Genomic DNA, 26,814 nt, shown 5'->3' with positions numbered 1-26,814 from the left:
TGCCAACCACTCCATGAGTGTAGTGGGTGCTTTTTACATGCCACCGGCACAGGTGCCAGGGGAGGCTGGCAGCGGCCATGATCGGTTGGTACTTTTTACGTGCCACCGGCACAGAAGCCAGTCAAGGCAGTGCTGGCATCGGCCATGTTCGGATGGTGCTTTTTATGTGCCTAATGATAATGATAAAAATTAGGCACTGGCACCATCTATTTATAAGAGATGATTTGATAAAATAGGTACCAGCTAATTTGTTTAGTTAACTCTAGGGTAAAGCTGGTAATGTTTTTTTTAAAACAAAATTATAAATATGCGCAGGAGTGGCTGTATGGTAAGTAGCTTGTTTACCAACCACATGATTCCGGGTTCAGTCCCACTGCATGGAACCTTGGGCAAGTGTCTTCTACTATAGCCTCGGGCCGACCAAAGCCTTGTGAGTGGGTTTGGTAGACGGAAACTGAAAGAAGCCTGTCGTATATATGTATATATATATATATGTGTGTGTGTGTTTGTGTGTGTCCCCCTAGCATTGCTTGACAACCGATGCTGCTGTGTTTATGTCCACGTTACTTAACGGTTCGGCAAAAGAGACCGATAGAATAAGTACTGGGCTTACAAAAAGAATAAGTCTCGGGGTCGAGTTGCTCGATTAAAGGCGGTGCTCCAGCATGGCCGCAGTCAAATGACTGAAACAAGTAAAAGAGTATGATGAAACGCCAACTCATTTCCATCTGATTTGAACTCAAGACAGTAGTGAGAGGTAACAAAGAATAAGTGCTAATAATAACAATGGTAATGATAATAATTACAATGAGGCTATAATTACAATGAGTCAGTTGGTTCTATTTGAATGAAGTTTAAAAATAAAATAAAGCATGAAATATTAAATCTGTTGCAATTACAAAACAACTGCAACATATTGTTTTTGGTTGTACATGATAAATAATACAGAAATTAATTGAAATACAATAGAAAATGTGGTCGTCATGACAGAGCAGAGAACCACATTATTTGATAGAATATCATTTAATTGTACCTATATGTGTGTATTATTACTTCCACCTTAGCGAAGGCGGGGGTATTGTTTACAGTTGTGTTTGTTTGTTTTCCATGGACAAGATATCTCATGAACCACTGGATGGATTTGGATGAAACTTTCAGGGATGTTTGGCCTCATGACTGGTACGAACTGATTAGATTTTGGGATCGATCCAGTACTAGACAAGGATTCCGGATAATTTTTCAGGTATTTTTACTTAATTTTTGAGAGCAGTTGGGTTCATTATTAGTATTCTTGTTATTATTATTATCATTATAAAAAAAGGGCAACGAACTAGCAGGATCATTAGCATGCCAGGCAAAATGCTTAGTGGCATTTCATCAGTTTTAACTTTCTGAGTTCAAATTCTGCCAAGATCTACTTTGCCTTTCATCTCTTCAGGGATAACATCAGCCCCAGTTAAACACTGGAGCTGATGAAATCAACTTTTCCCCTCCTCAAAATTGCTGGCCTTGTGCCAAAATTTGAACCATTATTATTATTATTATTATTATTATAAAACATCACTAATACTGCCACTACCACCACCACTATCACCACCACTACTACTACTACTACTACTACTACACTACTACTACTACTCATGCTTATTACTTCACACTTGCTTGAATTAGTTAAGTGATTCCTTGGAGAGAAACCACTCACCTGTTTCCCCAGTAAACTTAAAATCTGCTTAAAGGGATATTATGACTGAAAGCATTCCTAAGAGGGTGCTTAATTTATAATTAACATATTTACTCATACACATAATACAAGATATTTAATACAAAACAACAGGATCAAAGTGGAGGAGGTGGGGGGCGGGATTAGCATGACACTCAAGTGTCAAAAGAGGATAAAATACATTACTGATTTGCAAAAAGTGGAGTTCACACATTTGAGAGGGCTGAGTACTTGTGTAAATGTAGTATATCTTTGATATTTCCTGTGTTAATATAGTCTACAGTGTCCTGTAATCTACTCCGCTATGTAAAACTTTATGATAGGAGGACACATATCATTGGATAGAAGTTAGTTAGAAGTGGTCAGTCAGTGTCTATGACCTTTGCAGACCCTCCTAGACTGGTGAGATTGATGTACTCCAAATTCAATTTGATCACCTGCATGATAAATATAAACAGATGATCTGGTCTTGCAACATGGTAAACTTCTGAATCCCACGGGCTATTCTGATATATAATACATCTCTGGTCATAAGAGGGAAGCAATTGTATGTACACATACACAAATACACTATGAATCATAAGAACAGTGAAGTAGTGGCTGTATTTTTGTTCTTCAAGCCACTGCTTACCATGGTGAGTGCCATACAACTGCCTCTTAAGTTTCAAATTTGTAGTTGTAGATAATTCATGCCACTGGTACACATTTCAGCAAACATAATAGGATTTCAAACAGTTCCTGTAGTTTCCGTTAACTTAATTCACCCACAAGGCTTAAGCTAACTTGGGGTGTCATATAGTGGGATCGAACTTGGGACCTCATGATAGAGAAATAAACTCCTAAATCATTTCGCTACATCTGTTCCATAAGTTTAATTGCCTACCAATTGATAATGATCAGTCAAACAAAATATATGAACATTTGATGGTCCACAATTCATTTATCTGCTACCAGACAGATTTGTCAAGTTAGTTTAGTCAAATAAAGTGAAGTGAAAATGCGACAACTCATTCTCACATCACATGAAGCTAAAAGCCCAACATCAACAAGATTCAACAATCCTTTTATAAATAAACAAATATTCAGAATCATTCATTGCATAATGGAAAGAGAAACTCAATTTGTAGCTATTAGAAAACAACAATAAATTCAAAGAATGGAGAATAGCAGAGACAGTAGAATTTTACACTAAATGCATCACAGAATTTAATTTGTAACCATTTTTATTCCTAAGTACAAATCCTTTACATGGGTGGTCAATCATCATCATCATCGTTTAGCGTCCGCTTTCCATGCTAGCATGGGTTGGACGGTTCAACTGGGGTCTGGGAAGCCAGGAAGCTGCACCAGGCTCCAGTCTTATCTGGCAATGTTTCTACGACTAGATGCCCTTCCTAATGCCAACCACTCTGCGAGTGTAGTGGGTGCTTTTTATGTGCCACCGACACAGGTGCCAGACGAGGCTGGCGAACGGCCACGATTTAAACTGTGACAGAAGTGGACAAATTTGCTTCTTTGATCAAACATAGCTATGATTGAAGACATTCTAACCATGACCATCCTGTGATATGAAGTTCAAACCTAAAAGAATAAAATGACTGTGACAAGGTTTTGAACTTGCAACCCATAAGCAAACCTTTAAGTGAAGGTGTTTGATACCTGAGCCAGAGTGGTCCGATGTATACTAATGATATATTGGGTTTAATGCAATCAACTATACTTTTCTTCCGTACAAAAATTAGCAAATTACTTATGTAAGAACTATAGACCCTCCTTATTGTTCAAGTTATTGGGCATATGCTGCATTACCATTATTATTGATCTCATCTTGTATTACTCATAGTATAAGATTGGAAAGGCAACAGACAGACACATCATTACAAGTGACTCCTTGTGAATATATTACATTACTCTTTACTATCTTTTACTTGTTTCAATCATTTGACTGCGGCCATGCTGGAGCACCACCTTTAGTCAAGCAAATCGACCCCGGGACTTATTCTTTGTAAGCCCCAGTACTTATTCTATCGGTCTCTTTTGCCGAACCGCTAAGTGACGGGGACGTAAACACACCAGCATCGGTTGTCAAGCAATGCTAGAGAGACAAACACAGACACACAAACACACACACACATACATATATATATATACATATATACGACAGGCTTCTTTCAGTTTCCGTCTACCAAATCCACTCACAAGGCATTGGTCGGCCCGGGGCTATATATAAGATAGGTGTAAGAAGCCCGATCTTGACATTTTAAACATAAAACAGGTAGAATATTTCGGCCAGATATAACTGGTTTAAATGCTAAAAAGGGTTAAAACATGAGGAGGATACCCTTTTGTTACCGTATTTCTTTTGAGATGCTCTGTTTTTCTTTCAATTACTTTAAGTATAACAAAGAATTTAGTAAAATAACTCAGTTATCAGTCAGCTAGTGTTAGGAACTTAAATTGTGACTAAGGTTTGGTGGAAGATTTTAATTCAAAACTTATGAAAACAAGACATTTGTACCAAAGAGCTAGAGCCGGTTTCAGCCGGGTTGGTAACGAAAGGGTTAAATATAAATGGCAGGGGGGAGGGGAAGGGAGTTAAAAGACAAAATAAAACAAGGGTAACAAACCTTTAGAGCAGTTGTGTCCACCAGTACATCAGTTACAAAATGGATGTCACTTTTTAATTTATCCAGTTCCTGCTGTTTTTCAGTTGTAAGATCATGTTCTTTATGATAGCTGGAGAGGAAACCTTCCTGTGTTGCTTGATTAAGAAAGACTAATGTGTGTGTAGAAAGGTTAAGTCGGCCCTCTCCTCGGAAAATTTTGTTACCTGATATGACGAAAGATAATATTGTAAGTAAAATGAAAGTCTTGTCTTTTGTTGTATATGTCATAAATTACAGTTAAATAAGTGACTGAAGATATTAGTAATCTTCTTTATATATAAAAGTCAAGTTGTGTGTCTGTCTCCTACGATTTCGATTCCTAACTACTCCCACATTTTGCGGTGCAGTTTAACCAAAAGCGGGTATCTTATAGTCGTGATTCATATCGAGCCCTTCTGGGTATTAGCACACATCTACAATGAGTCTACGATTTAAAAAAAAAATTTCCATCATTTTTTTCCATTTTAATGCATTTTTTCGCTATTATATAAGGGAAGTAACTCTCTAAAAATGTCTACGATGAGTCAACGATTTAAAAAAAAATTTACCATCATTTTTTTTCCATTTTTAATGCATTTTTTTACGGTGCCCCAGCATGGCCACAGCTCATAAGCTGAAACTGGAAAAATCAAAATCAAAAATCTTTTGGCTATGACTCTCTAAAAATGCTTTATAGTTATTTCCCTTACAAACCCGAGCAACGCCGGGCGATACTGCTAGTATAATTTAAATAAGATAAGTGGTGGCATGTATTGGCAAGAATAAATGAAACAAAATACAAAAAATGTGAGAGTTATGTTAGCACAGTGAATGTGGTCATGTCAGAGGGGCCTTTCTTTTCTTCATAGGATACTAACTTTTGACATTTATGCTTTTTACTGTAATATTGTTAGAGAGAGAAAAACACAATGAGATATGTAAAAAGACATAAATTTTCTTTATCTTTTAGTTGCATCAATTATCATACTGTGGCCTTGCTGGGGCACTGCCTTGAAAAGTAAAGTCAAACAAATCTGGTACTTATTTCATCAGTCTTTTTTGCCAAACTGCTAAAGCTATGGGAACGTAAACAAACCAACACTGGTGGAGGTTGAACCCACACATATATATATAGTACATATATATATATATATTACATATTAAGGCGGCGAGCTGGCAGACACGTTAGCGCGCCGGGCGAAATGCTTAGCAGTAGTTCGTCTGATGTTATGTTCTGAGTTCAAATTCCGCCGAGGTAGACTTTGCCTTTCATCCTTTCGGGGTCGATAAATAAAGTACCAATTTCGCACTGGGGTCGATATAATCGACTTAATCCGTTTGTCTGTCCTTGTTTGTCCCCTCTATGTTTAGCCCCTTGTGGATAGTAAAGAAATATATATATATTACATATGTTTCTTTAACTTTTCATCTACCAAATATACTCACAAGGCTTTGGTTGGCCCAGGCCTATAGTAGAAGACACTTGCCTCAGGTGCCACACATGGGAACAACCCAGAACCATGTGATTGGGAAGCAACCACAAGGTTCATACCACACGGCCATGCCTGTACTTATACATAGCCAAGCCTAAACGCGTTTTTTGTTGTTTTTTTTATAAATAATTATCTTCATTTTGGAGAATATAATTGTTTAAAAAACAAAAAAAAAAGGAAGACACACACAAAAAAGGAAAAAAATATGATTAAAAATTGTCAAGTTATTGAAAGTGAAAAAAGAAAAACTTACTTTGGTAATGCACCACCTCAGCAAGTTGGTGAACCATATTAATTTCATTGGTTTCTAAAGTCATCCTTTTTTCAACCACACAATCCGAATGCTGGGGGAAAAAAATAATAAAATACAAGTGATAACCAATATGATACAAACAGCAACAATTCTAAGGATTTTGGTAACAGCCTTGACTGCTGAGAAGCTAACTGAAGGAATGGAGCATTATATATATATATATCACTTAACTGGTATCTTTGGGGTAAGATGACCTTTGCTCATGCTTTTACCATTGTTTTGAGAAGTGAGCTGAATTTCAAACAATGGGAAAAGTATGTTAGGGAGCACTTTAGAAATATTTACTTTCTGTTTAGACTTCAATAGAAAAAAAAAATCTTTGGAGATACTAAGTTTACAAAACAGGTCTCCACTAAACAACATGTATAACAAGAGAGCTTCTATAATAGCTATGTGAAATGTTCAGTACTACCAGAATGACTTTCAAGCACCACATTCTACTAACTCCAAAACTTGATATTAACATATAGGGGACCTAGGATACTAAACTTTAACAGGTGCCTGGTAGCTATTACTAGACCTTAGATCAAGCACTGAAATTTTTTCAATAAAACCATGGATATTTTACCTCTGCCTATTCTGCGAGGGTAAAATAAAACTAAATTGTGAACACAATGCCTCAATAACTGAGGTTATCTTATCTATATCAGCTATAAGTACCAACATCTAAATAAATAAATAAATAAATAAATGTATGTATGTATGTATGTGAATGTGTGTATGTATGTATGTATGTATGTATGTGTGTGTGTATGTATGTATGTATGTATAGATAGATACACATAGAGGACACATGTACTAAGCATTCACACACATACATACATATACTCGCATGACCATGCATGCAAACACACACATACACACGCACGCGCGCGCGCACACACACACACACACACACACATGCTCATGCATACACACAAACACACAACTGTCACTCCTAAATTGTCACTCAACATATACTTCAAACAATTTTAATCTAATATCTATATTATTGCATGCTCTCATAATTGAACGAAATTCAAGATTTCCTGGAAAAAGGGAGTGAAACACAATTCAACAGAAACTCCATCTTGTCCTTCTCGCAACCACCACCACAGCAGAACATTCAGGACACAACTGCTAGAAAGAGTTAGACCAGCACCATCACTAGGATAAGCTGAATTCATAGTGTAGAGCCAAAATAAATGTCACAATGCATTCAATGCAACATATATAATATATATATATAATCATCATCGTTTAACGTCCACTTTCCATGGGTTGGACGGTTCAACTGGGGTCTGGGAAGCCCGAAGGCTGCACCAGGCCAGTCAGATCTGGCAGAGTTTCTACAGCTGGATGCCCTTCCTAACGCCAACCACTCCGTGAGTGTGGTGGGTGCTTTTTATGTGCCACCGACACGGGTGCCAGACGAGGCTGTCGAACGGCCACGCTCGGATGGTGTTTTTTTGTGCCACAGACACAGGTGCCAGACAAGGCTGGCGAACGGCCACGCTTGGATGGTGTTTTTTACGTGCCACCGGCACGGAGGCCAGGGGTACGTAAAAAACGTACCACTGGATATATATATATATATATATATATATTGTAAAGTTCACAGATTAGATCCAGAGATTGTCCATATGGAAGACAATACAAAAAACATTCAAACTTAGACTCCAATGTCATTACAGGATAAAAAATAAAGGCTCATAAGAGTAATCAAGTTGAGTTGGTATAGAAGCAATTATGCAGATAAACAAATTAGCTACATCAAACCTATTAAATTTATTTGATGTATCTAATTTGTTTATCAATATAATTGCCTCTCTCTCTCTCTCATATATATATATATATATATATATATAAAAAAATAGGATAAAATCTTTATAAGAAATTATCAAGTAGTTAGCGTGAAAAACCTCATAACAGAAAAAATTTGTAAATTTTTTCAACTTTGAAAATACTTATTTATATTATATAGAGGGTACTATTATTCATGTTGTAGTTTTGACTGCAAAAGTCCCTCCTAGCGTGCGGTACCTATGAATAATAGTACCCTCTATATAATATAAATAAGTATATATATATATATATATATATATATATATATATATACAAGCAAAACGCCCCCCCATCAAATGGACGGTGCTGAGTTGTCAAACATTTAAACCAAATTTAATCAGTGTTTTCTTTCCATTAAAAAAATAATGGGCCACTCCAAAGCTGATTTTCTTGTGAGAAAACCAAGCTTTAGTGCTTTTTGACACATGATTGGGGTCGTTATCTTGTTGAAACTTGAAATTGTGACCCAAGCGCAGAGCTCTAGCAGACTTCAGCAGGTTTGCCTCCAATATTTCTTGGTACTTGACACTATCCATGATACCTCGGATGGTTACCAACTCTCCAGGCCCTACAGCTGAAAAACAGCCCCAAAGCATGATTGAGCCACTGCTGTGCTTTACAGAGGGGACGGTGTAACGAGGTTGGTGAGCAGTGCCTTTTCCGCCAAACGTAGCGTTTCGTATTTTTTCCAAATAACTCAACTTTGGTCTCAACTGACCACAAAATCTTTCGCCACATGGTCATGGAATCATTAATGTGACTTTTGGCAAAGTTTAGCCTAGCTTCCAGTGTTGCATTAGGGTTGGAGGTTGCCTCCCGGACCAGTTTTCACTTTGCTCTTCTGGTAAGTTTGCTCAGTCTCCCAAATCTTGGTAGGGTAGCAGTGGTTTTGTGCACTAACCACTTCTTAACTACAGTTTTAACAATGCTTAGGGGCAATTCTAAAGTTTTTGCAATCTTTTTATAGCCATTGTTTTCATTGTACTTTTGAATAATAAGGTTTTTAACTTCCTGAGACAGAGGCTTGACCATTTTCTTTCCTGAGTTGGACCCCTTGTGTTTACAGTCAGAGTCCAAAGACCAACATACCAAAAGAACCATGTAGTGAATGACTTTGTAGACAGTTAAATCACCTCTTATAGCAAAATAACGGACTGGCCAAGTTTGTTTGTTATGGTAGAACACACATGTCACTTTTGATTGTTTGGGATTGTATACATCAATGACAAACTACCTGATAACACAGTATAATATCTGGTGTGGGGGGGTGGGTGTAGACTTTTGCAAAGACATTTTTCTAAGTTATATGATTTTAAGAATCAGTGTGAAATTTTTTAGATGTAATTTTTATATCAAAGGAAAGTGTGATGGATCTGCTTATTATTTAACAATCATTGGAATTGAAAAAAATGTGTTGTTCCCTGTTAAATTATACAAAATATATAAATTTTCAAAGGGGGTGTAGACTTTTGCAAGCCACTGTGTATATATATTTTTTATTTTTTATTTACAATGTGCATTTTCGTTGATTTTTCTTACTTTCCCCTTACATTACCACGTGTAGTTTCTATTTTCTTTTTGTAACATATTTCTACTATATATATATATATATATAAGCAATAATAAATCCCCGAACGAGGTATAAACAGTAGCTACATGACAACATGAAGTATATTTGCCACTTAAATGTGGCTAACCGCTAAGGGTGGATGCTACTGCAGCTTGTAGCCCCAAGAGAACATCTCCAGCTGACTATTGACACACTTTCTGTGCCCTATCAGTATTGTCGACCTGACGTGATATGCACAGACTCGAGTTTCTGGGTCGTCAGCACACGACAATCACCGGTCTTCGATGCGAAGGGGTCCCAATACAAATACATATATCCTTTTTCCAGTGACGAAAGTGGGCTATGTTCTTTCTCATCTTGTGGTCTCTCTAGATTCTTTGTTCTGTCTTGTGTTACCTTTTGTTTCAATTTACTGTTGTTGTCCCTTTCCTCTTCATATGCCTTCATCTTCAGCTTCGGCCTCTCTTGGCCAGCTTAGACACTCTTCTTGGGCTCACAGTTGTCCCCTTTGACTTGTCTCTTCTCTACCCTGTTTGGGTCCTTCTCTGGGTCCATGCTGTCCTTGTTTTTGTTTTCCTCTTTCTCAATTTCGTTTTCCTTTTCCTCATTGCCATTCTCCTTTTCTTGTCTTGCTTCTACTTAAACTATTTTGTTTAATATTTCGATGTGTGGAAGTATGAGCTTGTAAGATAGGAGGGACTCGGTCTTTTCCCATTCAATTTGTGCTATTGTTCGACGGAAGCCAAAACTCTCCAGGGTGTCTGCAATGAGAGTATTAGGTGGCGCCCCTTCAGCTACTTACCATGCCAAGAGCATTGTTCTGACCGCTTCCTGATGCCAGCGTCTCTGGGATTCGAAGTGGTCACTAACACTAATGTAGCTCATTGTATGAAGATCCATCTTCAGAAGGGAGGGGAAGAAGGGGAAGAAGATAGAGAGGGAGAAAGAAGCAGATAGGCAGTGAGAGAGGGTGAGGGAGGGAGAAGGGAGTAGGGAAACAAGAAAGAGAGAGGAGTGAGCAGGAGAGAGGAAATAAATAGATAGGGAGAAAGGAGACAGAGAAAAATGGGGGGAGATAGGAAGGGGGAGTAGGCGTGAATGCTATGTTGGGATGTGGATAAGTGAGGAGATGGAGACAGAGAGTAGGGGAGGATAGAGAGAAAGAGAGAAAAGAGGGAGGAAAGAGGAAAGAGAATAGAGAAGAGAGAGGGTGAGGGAGAAGTCAATGTGGGAACGTGGATAGGTGAGGAGAGTAAGGAGAGAGTAGTTTCAGTGAAGGAGATTAATATTTGTTTCCAGTGATAAAACTTTAATAGAGGGAATAGAGATAGATATATTAGACATGTGTTGATAAAAGTCGAAGAGAAATTAGAAGCCTTTCGCTACTTTCGGGATGTTGGTTGAGGCGATTTGCAACCTTCATCTGTCGTTTCATGAGGATCTTCTTCTCCCTTGGAATCTTGTTCCTATTTGTTTTGGCCTTGTGCTCTGAGACACATTTCTGGCATATGGCTTGCACAACAGACGTGAAATGTTGTAGTTTCATGCCAATGTCTGGTGTGGAGACATTTCAGCCAGTCCTGTCTGAGAAGTTTTTCTCCAAAAGGGAAGCACAATAGCATTTAGCACATTTATATTTAAATCTACCAGAACATGTTTAAGAATTAACATTCACATCAATGATTAGTAAACAGCTTGTCAAAACATATGCAATGTATGTATTCACATATGCTTATGGAAAGCTGAAATTAGTGAACTAAATAGCATATTTTTATACATAGGCACATGTGTATGATGGCCATCCATATATATGAATTAACAGAAGCAACGGTCTCACATATTATCACACAGACATGTCAGATTATATGATCCCTGTCCTCCACAGCAGAAGTGTTAATGCCACTCCTTCTGCTAAAGAGAATTTGCTTGCAAGAGCCCTGTGCCAGTGCCATGTAAAAAGCAACCATACTGGTGCCAAGTGAATGGTACCTGTGCCAGCACAAGTACAGGGAAAAGGCGGCAAGCTGGCAGAAACATTAGCGCACCAGGCGAAATGCTTAGCGCTATTTCGTCTGCCGCTACATTCTGAGTTCAAAATCCTCCGAGGTCGACTTTGCCTTTCATCCTTTCGGGGTCGATTAAATAAGTACCTGTTACGCACTGGGGTCGACATAATCCGTTTGTCCCTTCTGTGTTTAGCCCCTTGTGGGTAGTAAAGAAATAGGTACCTGTGCCAGCACCACGAAAAGGCACCCAGCACACTTTGTAAAGTGGTTGGCATTAAGAAAGGCACCCAGCTTCAGAAACCAAACTAGATCAGATTGGAACTTGATGCAGCTCTCCTGCTTGATGCAGCCCTGCTCAAACTGTCCAGCCCATACCATCATGGAAAATGGATGTTAAAGGATGATGATCATCATCATCAGGATAGACATCTACATGCAATGCACACATACATATCCTGGCATGTGAAAGCATACACATAGCCATGACCATCCATGAATTCACAAAGAAATAAATTATATATTCCAATAAAAACAGTCCATAACCTATACACACTTGCAATCTCACACAAGTAAAACTGTGTCAGAAAAACATGAATACAACCCAGCACATATGAACATACACAAATGCAGGTGGAGATAGGTGGGATTTGGGGAAAAAAGAAATGTTTACTCAAACTAAAGGAGGAAAATATTTTGAGGGCAAGATAATGCAAGGTACCTTTTTTTCCTTGAGAATGCCCTACATGTACTGAAATACCAAATACAAAGAGGTAGTTAATGGAGTAGTTAGATGTGCTGACAGCATTTAGGTTCTGGTTATTCTTCTTCTACCACCTGCCTCTTTGGTCAAGATTTCAAATTACTATAATAAGGGGTAAAGACCTCCTTCAATCATGAATGACCATGGGGTTGTACCTAGAAAGTTCCCTTCAAAGGCACAAGTCTGATCAAGGTTGTTCGTGGAAGACCAGCAGTCACCCATGCATACCAGCCTCCACTCTCCATGCCACTGATGTTATCCAAGGGAAACACAAAGGCTGATACAACTTGGCACCAGTGACATCGCAACTCATTTCTACAGCTGAGTGAACTAGAGCAGCATGAAATAAAGTGTCTTGCTCAAGAACACAACACACAGCCCAGTCCAGGAATCGAACTCGCTACATCATGATCGTGAGCCCGACACTCTAACTACTGAGCCTCTACCAAAATTTGTAGTGGCTTAGCCTCCATGCAGAGAACTCTGATATAGCAGACCTATGATAAAAGTTGTTCTGGCTATGACCATATTGTCATTTTTGTCAGATAGCATGTATCTAAGCCTGACTTCCTATTCATTGGTAGGATATGATATGGCTGCTATTTCTAGCAAGTTCAGAGGTGGCCTCATTGGTCTGTGTATGTAAGATACTTGACAATTACGAACAACAAGATGTGTGAATGAGGGATTTACACCATCATATTTATTTGTGATGTGTATGATAACATACACACAGTTGATTATGGTTCAAATTGATATGTGGTGGAGAGAGATCCCAATTTGAAAAGAGAACTTCTATGTACTAGGTCCATATTAAATACATCTGCCTCACACCATCACAAAAATCTCCGTAAAATATAATACTGGAACAAAATGTGTTGATAGTACAGACCTTCCCCAACCAAGATCAGATGGGAAAACGTAAACATCTAACTGATAAAGATAGTGGGTGTATGTGTGAGTGGGTGAGCACGTGCATGAACAAGTGATGTAGGTGTTGGTAAGATTATATCAAGACAAATCTCATGATCTAATTTTAATTGTACTCAAGTCATTATCATTTAGTTCAATTAAATATGACACTCTTGGGAATCTATGTAGGCAAACGTCATAGTTCAATAACCAGGTATTGTTAGAGTGCTGCGAAGAAAAGCGGTTTCAATTATTTCAGACAAATGATTTTAGCAAAAATCAAGGACTGTGTAGCTGAACAAAACAGTAAAAACAGTAAATGCCATAGAGAATTTGGTTTGACCCCTCTTAGTCCTCACTCTGTCATAGAGGTCCCTCTAAAGTTGTTTAGTCCCAGCTCAACCCTAATCAAACAGACCTACAATTGAAAGCTTTTCAGTCATAAACATCCCTTCTTTTTTTTCAAACATTTTCTTCTAAATAATATTCAGATGATGATGCTTTAGATACAAATAATTACAGAGGTATCAAGTTGTTAGATCAGGTAATGAAGGTCACAGAGAGGGTCATAGCCCTACTAATTAGCGAGAGAGTCAGTTTAGATGAGATGCAGTTTGGGTTCATGCCAGGGAAAAGCACCACTGATGCTATATTTCTGGTAAGACAGCTGCAGAAGAAATACCTAGCTGAAGATAAACCCCTGTACCTGGCTTTCGTTGACATGGGGAAAGCCTTTGACAGGGTCCCCCCCCCCCGATCCCTTATCTGATGGTCAATGAGGAAACTAGGGATAGATGAATGGTTAGTGAGAGCTGTGCAAGCCATGCACAGGGACACTGTCAGTAAGGTGAGGGTTGGCAACGAGTTCAGTGAAGAATTCCAGGTAGAAGTAGCAGTCCACCAAGGTTCAGTCCTCAGCCCTCTCCTATTTATTATAGTCCTCCAGGCAATAACAGAGGAATTCAAGACAAGATGCTCCTGGGAGCTCCTTTATGCTGACGACCTTGCTCTGATTGCTGAGTCACTAACAGAACCAGAGGAGAAGTTTCAGGTGTGGAAACAAGGATTAGAATTGAAGGGCCTTAGAGTCAACCAAAGTATTAATAAGTAGGAAGGCAGGCAAACCACAAATCCCTTCAGGTGGATGGCCCTGCTCAATCTGTAGAAAAGGCGTAGATAGAAACTCTATAAGATGTACCCAGTGTAAGCTATGGACACATAAGAGGTATAGCAATATCAAAGGAAGGCTAACTGGGAAGATAGTTTTTGTAAAAGCACCCACTACACTCTTGGAGTGGTTGGCGTTAGGAAGGGCATCCAGCTGTAGAAACTCTGCCAGATCAGATTGGAGTCTGGTGCAGCCATCTGGTTTGCCAGTCCTCAGTCAAATCGTCCAACCCATGCTAGCATGGAAAGCGGTCGTTAAACGATGATGATGATGTACTACATTATTTGGGATCACATTATCTGCTGGGGTTTCTTTTTCTTTACAAAGTAAGGCAAGTAGAGGTTTACTCATTGCTAATATAGATAATGAATATAATTGACAGTACTCCATTCCTTTTAACAACTGGCCTTAACCAAATTAAGAAATCACCAATACAGTAATCCCTCGTCTATCACGAGTGTTACATTCCAAAACCCCATATTTGGTGAAAATCTGCAAAATAGAAGCAGTACTGTACTGTATATTTTTTTTTTATTTTTATAATTTGTATATGGTGCTCTTAGCATTCCACTAGCACGGATGCCAGTCATTGAATTTGATTTCAATTTTGATTTCACTTGCCTCAACAAGTCTTCACAAGTCTTATATAAGCGGGGGTGGCTGTGTGGTAAGTAGCTTGTTTACCAACCACATGGTTCCGGGTTCAGTCTCACTGCGTGGCACCTCGGGCAAGTGTCTTCTACTATAGCCTTGGGCCGACCAAAGCCTTGTGAGTGGATTTGGTAGATGGAAACTGCAAGAAGCCCATCGTATATATGTATATATATATATAGGTGTGCGTGTATGTTTATGTGTCTGTGTTTGTCCCCCTAGCATTGCTTGACAACTGATGCTGATGTTTTTATGTCCCCGTCACTTAGCGGTTCGGCAAAAGAGACCGATAGAATAAGTACTGGGCTTACAAAGAATAAGTCCCGGGGTCGAGTTGCTCAATTAAAGGCGGTGCTCCAGCATGGCCGCAGTCAAATGACTGAAACAAGTAAAAGAGTAAAAGAGTATTTATTTTATTATAAATGCCAAAACAACACAATGGAGGAATCGACATAAGCTTAAATAATAAACCGTGATGTGGCGAGGGATTACTGTAACAGATAAAATAAAAAGCAATGACAGAACTTCAGTCTCAAATGGCTGAATAAACCAAGCTGAATATAAGTAATGCAGGGTAGAGACACTCACTCATATTTGCAGACACTGCTGTAAAATTGACAGATTGTCCATTAGATTATAGCAGTGTTTTTCAAACTTTTTGCTGGAGCAGAACCCCAAGGCAACATTCCACTGGCTCGAGGAACCCCTGTGTAATAATTTAATAGTCTTATGCACACATATCTGCACAAGAGAATTAAAAATTACTGCCGATTTTAGCATTTTTGTAACTTCTTGCAGAACCTCTGGACTGTACTGGCGGAACCCTAAGGTTCCGCGGAACCCTGGTTGAAAACCACTGGTTTATAGTGTTACATTTGCATCCTCTTGAAAATCTGGAGGAATGTCTTTAGCATCTAACCACGAACTACAGATCCTAACTCTGTCTGCTTGACTTGGCATTGGATTCAGTATGCTTCGCTGGATGTGCAATGTCAGAGTGCATGCATGATGGAGTGTAAGTGTCTTGAGAGAAAGTTGGGCATAAGAGGCATCGGATGTGGTGTGCAAGAGAGACAACTAAGCTGGTATGGTTGTATGATACATATGGATAAGGACTGCTATGAGAAGAAGTGCTGATCTCTAATGGTGGAGGGAATCTGTAGAAGAGGTAGACCCAGGAAGACATGTGATGAGGTGGTGAAGCATAATCTTTGAACATTGAACCTCATGAAGGCAATAGCAAGTGACCAAGATCTTTGGCAGTATTATGTGCTTGAGAAAACCTGTCAAGCCAAATGAAATCATAGTCAAGGCTGATGCTAGTGTCGTGTAACTGGCATGTAAAAAGCACCCTTCGAATTCTGGGCCTCACAGAGGCAGTGACAAGTGACCAAGGCCTTTGGCAATATACTGTACTTGAAAAGACCTGACAAGCCAAGTGAAATCATAGTTGTGGCCAATGCCAGTGTTTCATAACTGGCACCCATGCCAGTGGCATGTAAAAAGTACCTCTTGAACTTTGGGCTTCACAGAGGCAGTGACAAGTGACTGAGACCCTTGGTAATATACCATGCTTAAGAAGACCTATCAAGCCAAGTGAGGTAATATCATGGCCAATGCTGATGTTTTGTAACTGGCACTCTTGCAGTGGTTGGCATCAGGAAGGGCATCAAGCTGTACAAACCATGCCAAATCAGATTGGAACCTTGTGCAGCTCCCCAACTTACCAGTATTGAATCAAACCAACCAACCCATGTAGGCACGGAATAAGGATGCTAAATAATAATATATGCATACACATATATAAACACATACACACACACATGTGTGTGTGTGTATATATATACGTGTGTGAATTCGTATTTTCCCTTGTCTTAACATCTGTTTGCTAGGTGCAAACAATGGTCTTGTTGACAGTGTTGCCTACTTGTAGTCAACTGTGAAAGCATGTCCAAGCTTCTTGACATGTATAGTAACATGATGAGAGCTTTGTTTACCAAAAGCTTGTTCAGATAAGATAGTATCATTTGTTTCCAGTTCTTCACATAGCCATACCCAGACTGTTTATCACTCGACATACAAGAAGATAATTACTTCACATTAGGAAGGGTATCTGGATTTAAAAACTCTGCCCCAACATACTCCCATCTCACCCATGCAGGCATGGAAAAGTAGTCATTAAAAACAATGATGATGATGGTGATAATCATAAGCATAGTTGTGGGGTATAAAGCTTGCTTCCCAACCAAATGGTTTCGGTTTCATTTCCACTGCATGGCACCTTGGGCAAGTGACTTCAACTTGGAAATGTGTTTCATTATGAGGGAATATTACTTTCTTGGAAGCAGGTAATGGTTCACCATAGATAGGGAATCTGGCTGTAGAAGAAAGTCCTTCTCCAATTCCGTCTAGCTCAAGAAAGCATTGAAAACGACGATAAAACAAGGACGATGATTATATCTTTTAATTTTCATTTGTTTTAGTCATTAGACTGCAGCCACATTGGGGGTACTGGCTTGATTATTTTTTAGTCTAATGAATCGATCCCAGTACTTATTTTTTAAAGCCTGGTACCTTATTCTTTCAGACTCTTTTGTCGAACCGCTAAGTTATGGGGACGTAAACAAACCATTACCGGTTATCAAGCGATGGTAGGTGACAAAGACAGATTACACATATACACACATATATATACATAAATACATATATACATACACACACACACACACATATATATATATACACACACACACATATATATACACACACACACACATATATACACACACACACACACACACACACATATATATATATATATACACACACACACACATATATATATATACACACACACACACACATATATATGACGGGTTTCTTTCAGTTTCCATCTATCAAATCCACTCACGAGACTGGTCGGCCCGAGGCTATAGCAGAAGGCACTTGCCCAAGGTGTCACGCAGTGGAACTGAACCCAGAACAATGTGAATGGGAAACTATATTAGTTTCTAACGTAGGTGTACATTACAGGACACACAATTTGGGGAGAAGGATACAGCTGATTGTATCAATTTCACCAGTATTTCATTGGTACTTTACCTTATCAACCTAAGAAGGAAGAAAGGCAAAGTGGTCCTACTATTCGGGACGTAAAAGAATGCATCTAAACGCGATGGGGCATTCTGTGCAGCGATCATCTTAATTCTACCACTAAAATTAAGGACACGGCAAGAATTCCATCACATGACAACAACCAACTAAAGAAGCCACCACCACAAGACAGACAAATGCAACCACACACATATATACACACGAGCGCAGAGTATTTGATGAACTGCCCAGCATTTCGACAATATTGATCGGAATTTCTAACCAACATAAGCAAATTCTAAACATTATTTTTATAATAATAATAATAATAATAATTTCTTTATTTCCCATAAAGACGACGGGAAAAGGAACAAAGAGAAATTACATACATGATGTTAATGATTGAAGATATGTCAGGCACAAAACCACTAATTGTGGAGGCAAGGTATATAATAGATTAAACCATTATCAGTAGCTAACTGGTATTGACACAATAGTTGACTGTTATTTATTGTATATTGATTAGAGAAGAATGACAGGCAAAGTCGCACCGGAAAGAATAACAACAATTATTATATTTCTCCTATTGGGTATAAAGCAAGCATTGCAAGTCGCCTTGCAATATCGACCGAAGAACTCGAGTCAACGAGAGAGCCTCTTGCTAGAAATAGCAGAGAAAACTCCGACACCCTCCCGTCTGAAAAAGAACATAGTGAATAATATTAGACTTAGGTTCCATGCGTATAGAAGAAAGGCGGGATGGCCATGGTCTGAATGCATTTTGGTCAAAGCACTCTCCTCGTGTAACTAAAAAATACCCGTGGACACACATGTACATGCACACACTCATAAATTACGACCCAGCAAAGGAACGTTCAAATGGCATATCAATTTGCTAGAAATAGCAGCCAATTCTTTCTCAACACCACCACTACCCCTACTGCCTGAAAAAAAAAGACATTTGATTGTAGATCTAGATATTCCTAAAAATAAAAAAAAACGTTGTAGTCGCGGTAGACCGCCTTTGTTAATAGACGTGCTCGATCAAGGCAGACCTGGGGCTAAACAATAATATATGCAATTGGAGCTGAATAGTGATGTTTATAATAGAGTGATAGTCGTAACCACTGTTACGGGAATTAGGATCCAACTGTTAGCCACCATCACTCACAACTGCAACGGATAATTGACTGTTTTTCTAGCTCATTATGGACCACGTAGTCCATAATAAGCATTCTTGCTATGAATGTCCAAGTCACTGAATTCATAATTTTCTCCCTTGATCCAAAATTGCAGCATCCACATTCATCTCTCTCTCTCTCACACACATACACCAAAGGCGTTCTAACAGTGACTATCAAAAGCCCGTCATTTATTTAAGCGGAGTGTAGCGTGCACTTCCTTATTTAAGACAGTTAGGGTGCGTGATTCGAGGGATATTTTGCTGATATTTCTAACAGATTCAGCGACTTCATAAAGGTTTCGTCGTTAGGCTGCTTGTATTTTAAAACAAACATTTATTCCTATCTTTTATCTTGTTTCAGTCATTTGCTGGGACACTGCCTTGAAGGGTATTAGTTCATAAAAAGATATAGTTATTTTTCATCATGGTAAACACTATGACTAGTAAAGTATATATTAACTAGAAATATCAAAAGGTAAAACTTGAAGGTAACGAAACCTTAAGAAGCTCACAAAGTAAATACCAATAGTATTATATCGCTTTGCTCCTCTGTCTTAACTTTTCATACATCCAGACTCAATATATTATGTTTTAAGAAAGGACTGAACGCGAATCGTTTGACTCTAAAGTCTTCCTATGAATGTGTGGCCGGATCACATGCAAATGAAAGGAGAAAACCTCACACAGAAATACACACACAAATTTACGTACGTGTGTGTGTTCCAATGGAATTGTCTACTGCATCAAAAGCAGTAATTTCTTAGGATGTGTATGTTTTGGGAATCGTAGACTACGATTCAGCAGAAACAGTGACCCCCTTTTTCCATAATTCTTTTTAGTTTTGAACACCTTTTGATAATTTCCTCAGATTTATGTGTTAAACATCTGAGATTGAGTTTTAAAATATGCATAACATAAACCTGAAAAAAAAAAATCTTTCCAAATATAGTAAAAAGTAAAAGGACTGCGGATGCTCCCCCACCAGAAATGAGATGATGCTTAAAACATATATATCCAAAGAAATGGATTCTGATGTATAGGATAATTTCCGACTCTATAGGAATGCTTTGTGAGTATATTTCAGCCATGCCGGGGTACCAATTATATATAAATATATTAGCCATTGGACTACAGTCATGCTGGAGCGTCACCTTATAGGGTTAGTCGAACAAGTCGATCCCGGTACTTAAAGTCTGGCACTTATTCTATCGGTTTCTTTAGGCGAACAACTAAATTACGCGAACCAAACAAACCAACACCGGTTTTCAAGCAGTGGCGGGGTGGGGACACACAAACGCTTGCACAAAACACACACAGACATTAACACAATTCGTGAATTTGGAAAACTTCATAATACCATCGGAAGAAGGGGAATCATCTGACATTTCACTCCATTCGTCTCTCTTGTACATCGCTCCGGGTGACGCTAGCCATGGGAGCAGCACTTTGGGGTCTGCTATATAAGACTGTATGGAGCAGGACGGCAAATCCAAGGGCTATCCCGGGCGGTGCTCACTTTAGCTACGCCACAGTAGAACCGGCGTTAACCATGCCAAGGACATTTGAAATTTATCGATAATCCCAAATTCGAAAGTTATCCAGATGACACTGCTATGTTGGTTTTCGTACATACCCCGAACATTACCCAGAAAATCGCCATTCATTTTTCACTAAGAGCCTTTTATAAGATGCAAGATTAATATTGAAGAATGTGAGAACCCGGCGACATTCCAGATCCAGATGTTTATCTACGCTTGTCACTGAATTGCAGCTCTGTCAGAGATGAATTGTGGGAAAACGTATCTAACAAACCACAACTGCTCACCTCTCAGAATATCTAGATTCCGCAGCTTCAGCGCACCACTATCTATGGGATACTGAGATACAAGTGGACTAGCTCCGACGACACTAAAAGATCATGGAGACGATGTAAAACGTTCACCACCTTTGTCCAGCCTTACAGGGAAAGCTTCTTCTCAACACATTTCTTGACGAGACTTCCTCATAACTTGGCCTCAGTGATTACTCATTCGAAAGTCAGAACCAAGCTTTAGTCAAAGTTTAGTATGTGGGCCTGTTTCACCTACTAGCAGTTACGACCACAATTCCTACATAGCTAATTCATTACATTGACAAAGCTACCCAACGTCATAGCAACCCATTTATAATTCCTCAAAACTTCAAGCTACATATCCTACTTAAAAATGGAGACTATAGCTCTTCAGGAATGCAAATGTATGGTGAAAACTGGAAAAAAATGCAGACAAGAAGAATATAATGATGGTTGATACAGTAGAGGTTTGATGGTACAGCTATCAGAATAATTGCGAACACGGGATGGGTCCTCTATGTGGCGCCTCGAGTTGTTACAAAAACTAGCCTAATCTTCCTCAAATCACATCCAATTAATGTGGGCTGTGAGGGAGACACTGGAATATGTAACCTTAGATAAACCATGTCGGGAGAGAAAGTGGGTATAATGATAGCCAGAACACCTTTGAGTATAGCCACACTCAGCGACATCTCTGCAACAACAACCACAATCATGATTTCTGATCACTTCCTTTGACACATTTATCGTTTGTCAACTAAGTAAAACACCGACATCAGCAATGAAAATATTTCTTGTCACGTTGAATTGACCATTAGATACCAAAACCACGATGTCATTTGAGATAAACTATCACAGCCCAGTCAAAGGAGGAGGCTATATAAGGTCACTAAACATGCATGAAATAGCAGTCAAATCCGCTTCAAATTACGAAGCACCGTCCCAAAAAGGGACATTGGTATAGGTACACTACACCCGAAATAAAGGCAAGGTGATCACTGTTGCAATGCCTTTGATCGACAAGTTTGTTCGTTAAGGGCCAGTTTGAGGATAAATTACTACTACCACCACTAAGAGAGAGAGAGAGAGAAATAGGGGTCAGAATTGTGGTATTTCTCTCAACGAGATTAGAAAATGCTAAACCGCCACATGGCAGACAGAAACTAAATGTAATACGGTATTTTATTCAGTACATCTAGTCTCAGAACTCAAATCCTACTTTGATACTAGAATATTAGAAACAAATAGATCAATTTTACCCTTCCTCCAAACATGTGTAAGGCTTGTGACAAAGTTAAAAACCATTATTATTGTTGGAGCAGTGACAGAAACGGTAGGGTGATGATCTCGGCGTTAGGCAGGGGACGAGGTGCAATGCAATGCAATGCTTGGAGGCCCCTTGTTAAAAAATACACTAGGCATCACGAAATGCAAAAACCATGTCTTTTAACTATTTTGAGAGCCTCGCAAATTGTGAGGCCCTAAACTGTAGCTTATGCTCAAATCTGGCACTAACTAAATGTAACTGTTCTGTCATCCTGGATTCAAATACCAACAAGGAAAGGGTTTTGCTTCATTCACACCGAATAGTGGGTTTCTGAATTCGTTTGAATAACAGAACTGGCAAGAATAGAGCTATTAGTTCATTCCAAACCTTTGTTTAGCTACAGTGTATAAGATACAGAGATTTGTCGGATATTGCAACCGTCTCAAACCAAACAAATACGAGCCAACGCGGGAGCCTCAACTTTGTTGTATGACCTCCTAGAAACAGCAGCTAAATCTACCTACAAACCGTATTTTTCTGTCTTTTAAAAAATAAATGGGATAACAATGAATAATAGTTTTATTTACATTGCGAAAAAAAAATGGGCAATCTTTCGTCTCTAGTAGACCTTTCCGTCGATTTCCGTAAAAAATTTTTTTTTTACATATGGGCTTGCGGGAACTTTTGAAGTAATGAGAGCGAAAGAGACTAAGAGAAAGCGATTGTATGACGAGGGAAGTTCTTTTGAAGTTACCGTGCATGGCAAGCATTGATGTACATGTGTGTGTTTGATGGGGTGTGGGAGACAGACAGTATGTTGTGTAAGTGAAGTGCTTCTGTTAGTGTGTGTGAAGAGACAGAGTAATGTGTGAAAGAAAGAGATAACTGAAATTTTTTACTCGGTGTATGTGTATATGTATGTATATTACTTCAAAAGTTCCCGCAAGCCCATATGTAAAAAAAAAAATTTTTTTACGGAAATCGACGGAAAGGTCTACTAGAGACGAAAGATTGCCAAAAAGGCAAATGTGTTGTCATAACTAGAACAACTTAAGTCTGATAACAACCACTACAAAACAAACTGCTGCACATTCACACACACGAAAAATATAAAGGAATTTACTAAATAAATGTTGATCTTTTCTGGTGGTAAATTGACACGTTCTTACAAAGTGGGGGAGATTAGACAAACCTACTTAAATTATTAGAGTATAAAAAAAGTGAAGCGAGAAATAAACACTTTAAATGAACTGGTAAAAAGTATGCTCTAACAGTGGGAGTAGGTATGTTTGGCTCTCAAGTCAGCCTTGATTGAGCAAACGTTCGATTAAAAGTAATCCATCCGTGACCATCCCCTTTTCTTTTCAAGGTACAATGTACCCAGGACAATATTATCTAACGTGTATTTCTTTTCTAAGATGACAGGGTGATTTGAAGGAAATTTCGTTACCTATGCCAGTGGTTTCAGATAGAAGTTGGCAATACCATCCCTTCGCTGCTTCTAGTGAAGCTTATCGAAGGGAGTGTTTATAAGTGAAGGCATTTATTGGGTTGTGTTCCTGACCTTTCGAAATGTCCCGTGTTATTATCTTCTATCGTGTTGTATAACACATGACTCATTCCTTTAAGTAATATTATCATATCACTTAAAAGATGAGACAGAGGAAGGAGGTGGAGGAGAATGTTCATGGCAAAAAGTTGGGGTGTCATTAAACAGTGTAAATCCCACCCGAATGTTTTTTCCTAACGTAATTAAAGCACTCGATAAATTTTCTTATTGGATATATAAGCATATATTAAAATACACATATATACATGACACATAGCAGGTGTGTGTCAGCCCCTCATATTTTAATTGAAAATACGAGTCATTTCTAATCAGATGAATAGATAATATCATAGACGTAACTACATATTAAACGTGCAACAATATATATATATATATATATATATATATAGTAATTAAGGGTTTAGCAACGATTTGCCTCACCATCGTTGCTAAACCCTTAATTACTTAGTATTACTTAAACCTTCCTTGAATGGGGCTTTTACATTCCGAGCTCTACTTGGTGAAATTAATGATTATTTCTAAATTAATTAATTTCACCCTTTATTATTAATATATATATATATATATATATATATATATATATATATATATATATATATGCACTTGCAACACAGTAAGTTGTTTTCGCACATGTATTATAGACAGTTGAACAATACTTCAGAGCTAACACTGAATAAACAAACAACGTAACAGGGTGGTGGGCGACGACCACCACCACGACTAAGTTATGTAACTAAAATTGTCCTCACTCAGTAAAAGCAATGTTTATTGATAAATCAAGGTTTAAATTTTTCATCGACTTTGTGCTGTTACTATAGTAAATCGTTTATGAGATAAACGGCATAACTCTAAATAAATTATCATACATAAACAAATACCAGAGATACCTGGGAGAAACCTAACAATTGTTATATATAGCATTCTCTGAAACCATCGGACGATCGAGAGACAAAGAGATACCAACGGGATAAATATATACATATATATATATACACACATATATATATATATAGATATAGATAGATATGTGTGTATGTATATATGTATGTATATATATATATATATATATATATACATATCAGAGTGAGACAAAGAGAGAGTGCGTGTATGACACTGAAAGATTATGTGTGGCCTTGTGCTTATAATTAAAACAATAATAGTATTAACAAACAATTATTTGTAGACAAGACTAAACCTTTTGGGAGAAAGGGTGCGGTTAACTACATCGGTCTCAGTACTTAACAAGTAACAATTTTATCGACCCCCATAAAAATAAAATAAAATGTAAAGTTGACCTCGAAAAATAACGAAAGTGGTGAAATAAAGAATTGTTAACGTGTCGGGCAAAATATATACCTTGGCGATATTTAGTTCAAATCCTGCCGAGGGAACTTTTCTGTTCATCCTTTACAGGGTTGCGAAAATAAAGAAAGAGGGCCGATTAAATATTACTATAATGCGTCCTAGATGTGAATAGGGGTTATAGAAGGAAAGCATCGTCGAATGTTGAGAAGAGAAAACATTATTTGCTTAAAGTCTTACCTCACAATAATTTCTTCAAAGTAATATCCTGTGCATTATTGATGTAATATTCATATTATATCATATTATTCAATCCAGTCTGAATCAGTTTAGCATTCGATCAATGTTGTCACGAGGCAGCGTTATTGGAGATGAGAGGACGAAAAGCAAGCTTCTTGTTCGGAGATAACTTCATGTAAAAGGGGTTAATCAGTACTAACTTGTGGAGTTTCAAACGCATGCTTTAAAGGTAACACTGACAATGCAAACTACAACATTAATAATAATAATAACGATGACGAAGATAGTCTCTGGATAGCTAATGTTGCTATTTATATATGTATATGTATGTTTATATATGAATATGAATTTTTTTTTAGATATATGTATGTTTATATATGCATGCGTGCACATGCAGGTAAATGCATGTTAATTTATGTGATGAAAAACATTAGGAACATTAGGAACGTGAATTATTAAGTTACAAAGAACAAAAAACTTGATGATAATCATGAAAAACAATTAGATACGGTCACCGGTTTGCTAATTATTTTGTTTTTCATTTGGTGTAGTAATAATAATAATAATAATAATAATTATGCTTGTGCAAAGTAAACAAATAAGCTGGAATGCAGCAGGTAAATATCTAGAAGTAGGCTTTGCTAGTTTAATGTTAAACACTAGTTGACTCGTCGTCTGCACTGGGGGACGGAGTGCACACACACAGCCAGCACCTGCTGCTATGACACGATCGCAGTTTGTGACGCGATTTATAAACAAGGACTGCTGCTAGACTCGGTAGACTTAGACTTGTCAGCTGATCACCCTCTCACTCTGATGTCACGTTTCCCGGAAATGAGATCAGTGGCGAAACCAAGAATTTTACTTTATATTTTCGTAAACTATACATGCTTGCATGCGTGTTTAGTTTTTATAATTACAATTTTTTGCGATATAAAGTTTTTGGTGAATTTCTAGTGGGAAATAGTTCGTGGACATTAAAATATTAACTTCTAAGATAATTTGTAGGTCATGAAAGTGACTTTTGCGTTGCAAAGAAAGAATAAATAAGATTATTTTCGTACTATTATGTGTGTTAGCTCAGTTAAAGAATTAGTGAAGGTCACGTTAAGAAGCAGACGAAAGTATCTGGTGGACCCAAAGAAAAAGGGAAAAAGAAGGTTGGTTTTTGTTTTATTCGTATAATTTTTAGGTGTTAATAATATAATTATTTAGCCTTCTTTTCTGGGCATTTTTTTAGGAATATATATCTATTGTCGAAATTTC

The 26,814-nt window shown here is 38.1% G+C and overlaps 1 protein-coding gene across 4 annotated transcripts in view; it reads right to left on the bottom strand.

Moving 5' to 3' along the window:
* LOC115210215 (serine/threonine-protein kinase 11-interacting protein) overlaps positions 1 to 26,372 on the bottom strand; it is a 97,494-nt gene extending 71,122 nt beyond the window's left edge. For 2 of the 4 annotated variants that reach the window (XM_036502539.1, XM_036502540.1), the window contains exons 1-3: positions 6,457 to 6,549; positions 6,112 to 6,202; positions 4,348 to 4,550 (exon numbers count right to left, since the gene is read on the bottom strand). In XM_036502539.1, the coding sequence (XP_036358432.1) occupies positions 4,348 to 4,550; positions 6,112 to 6,202; positions 6,457 to 6,534 (372 nt within the window). In that variant the 5' untranslated portion in view covers positions 6,535 to 6,549. Of the gene's footprint in view, positions 1 to 4,347; positions 4,551 to 6,111; positions 6,203 to 6,456; positions 6,550 to 23,886; positions 23,906 to 25,548 lie in introns of those variants that run through there. The other 2 variants (XM_029778685.2, XM_036502542.1) reach the window with 2 other exon arrangements.
* Positions 26,373 to 26,814: the final 442 nt, after the last annotated feature.

This window comes from Octopus sinensis, linkage group LG4 (genome assembly GCF_006345805.1).
Source record: "Octopus sinensis linkage group LG4, ASM634580v1, whole genome shotgun sequence".
Taxonomy (NCBI): Eukaryota; Metazoa; Mollusca; class Cephalopoda; order Octopoda; family Octopodidae; genus Octopus; species Octopus sinensis.
This window is presented reverse-complemented; position numbering and strand designations above follow the sequence as displayed.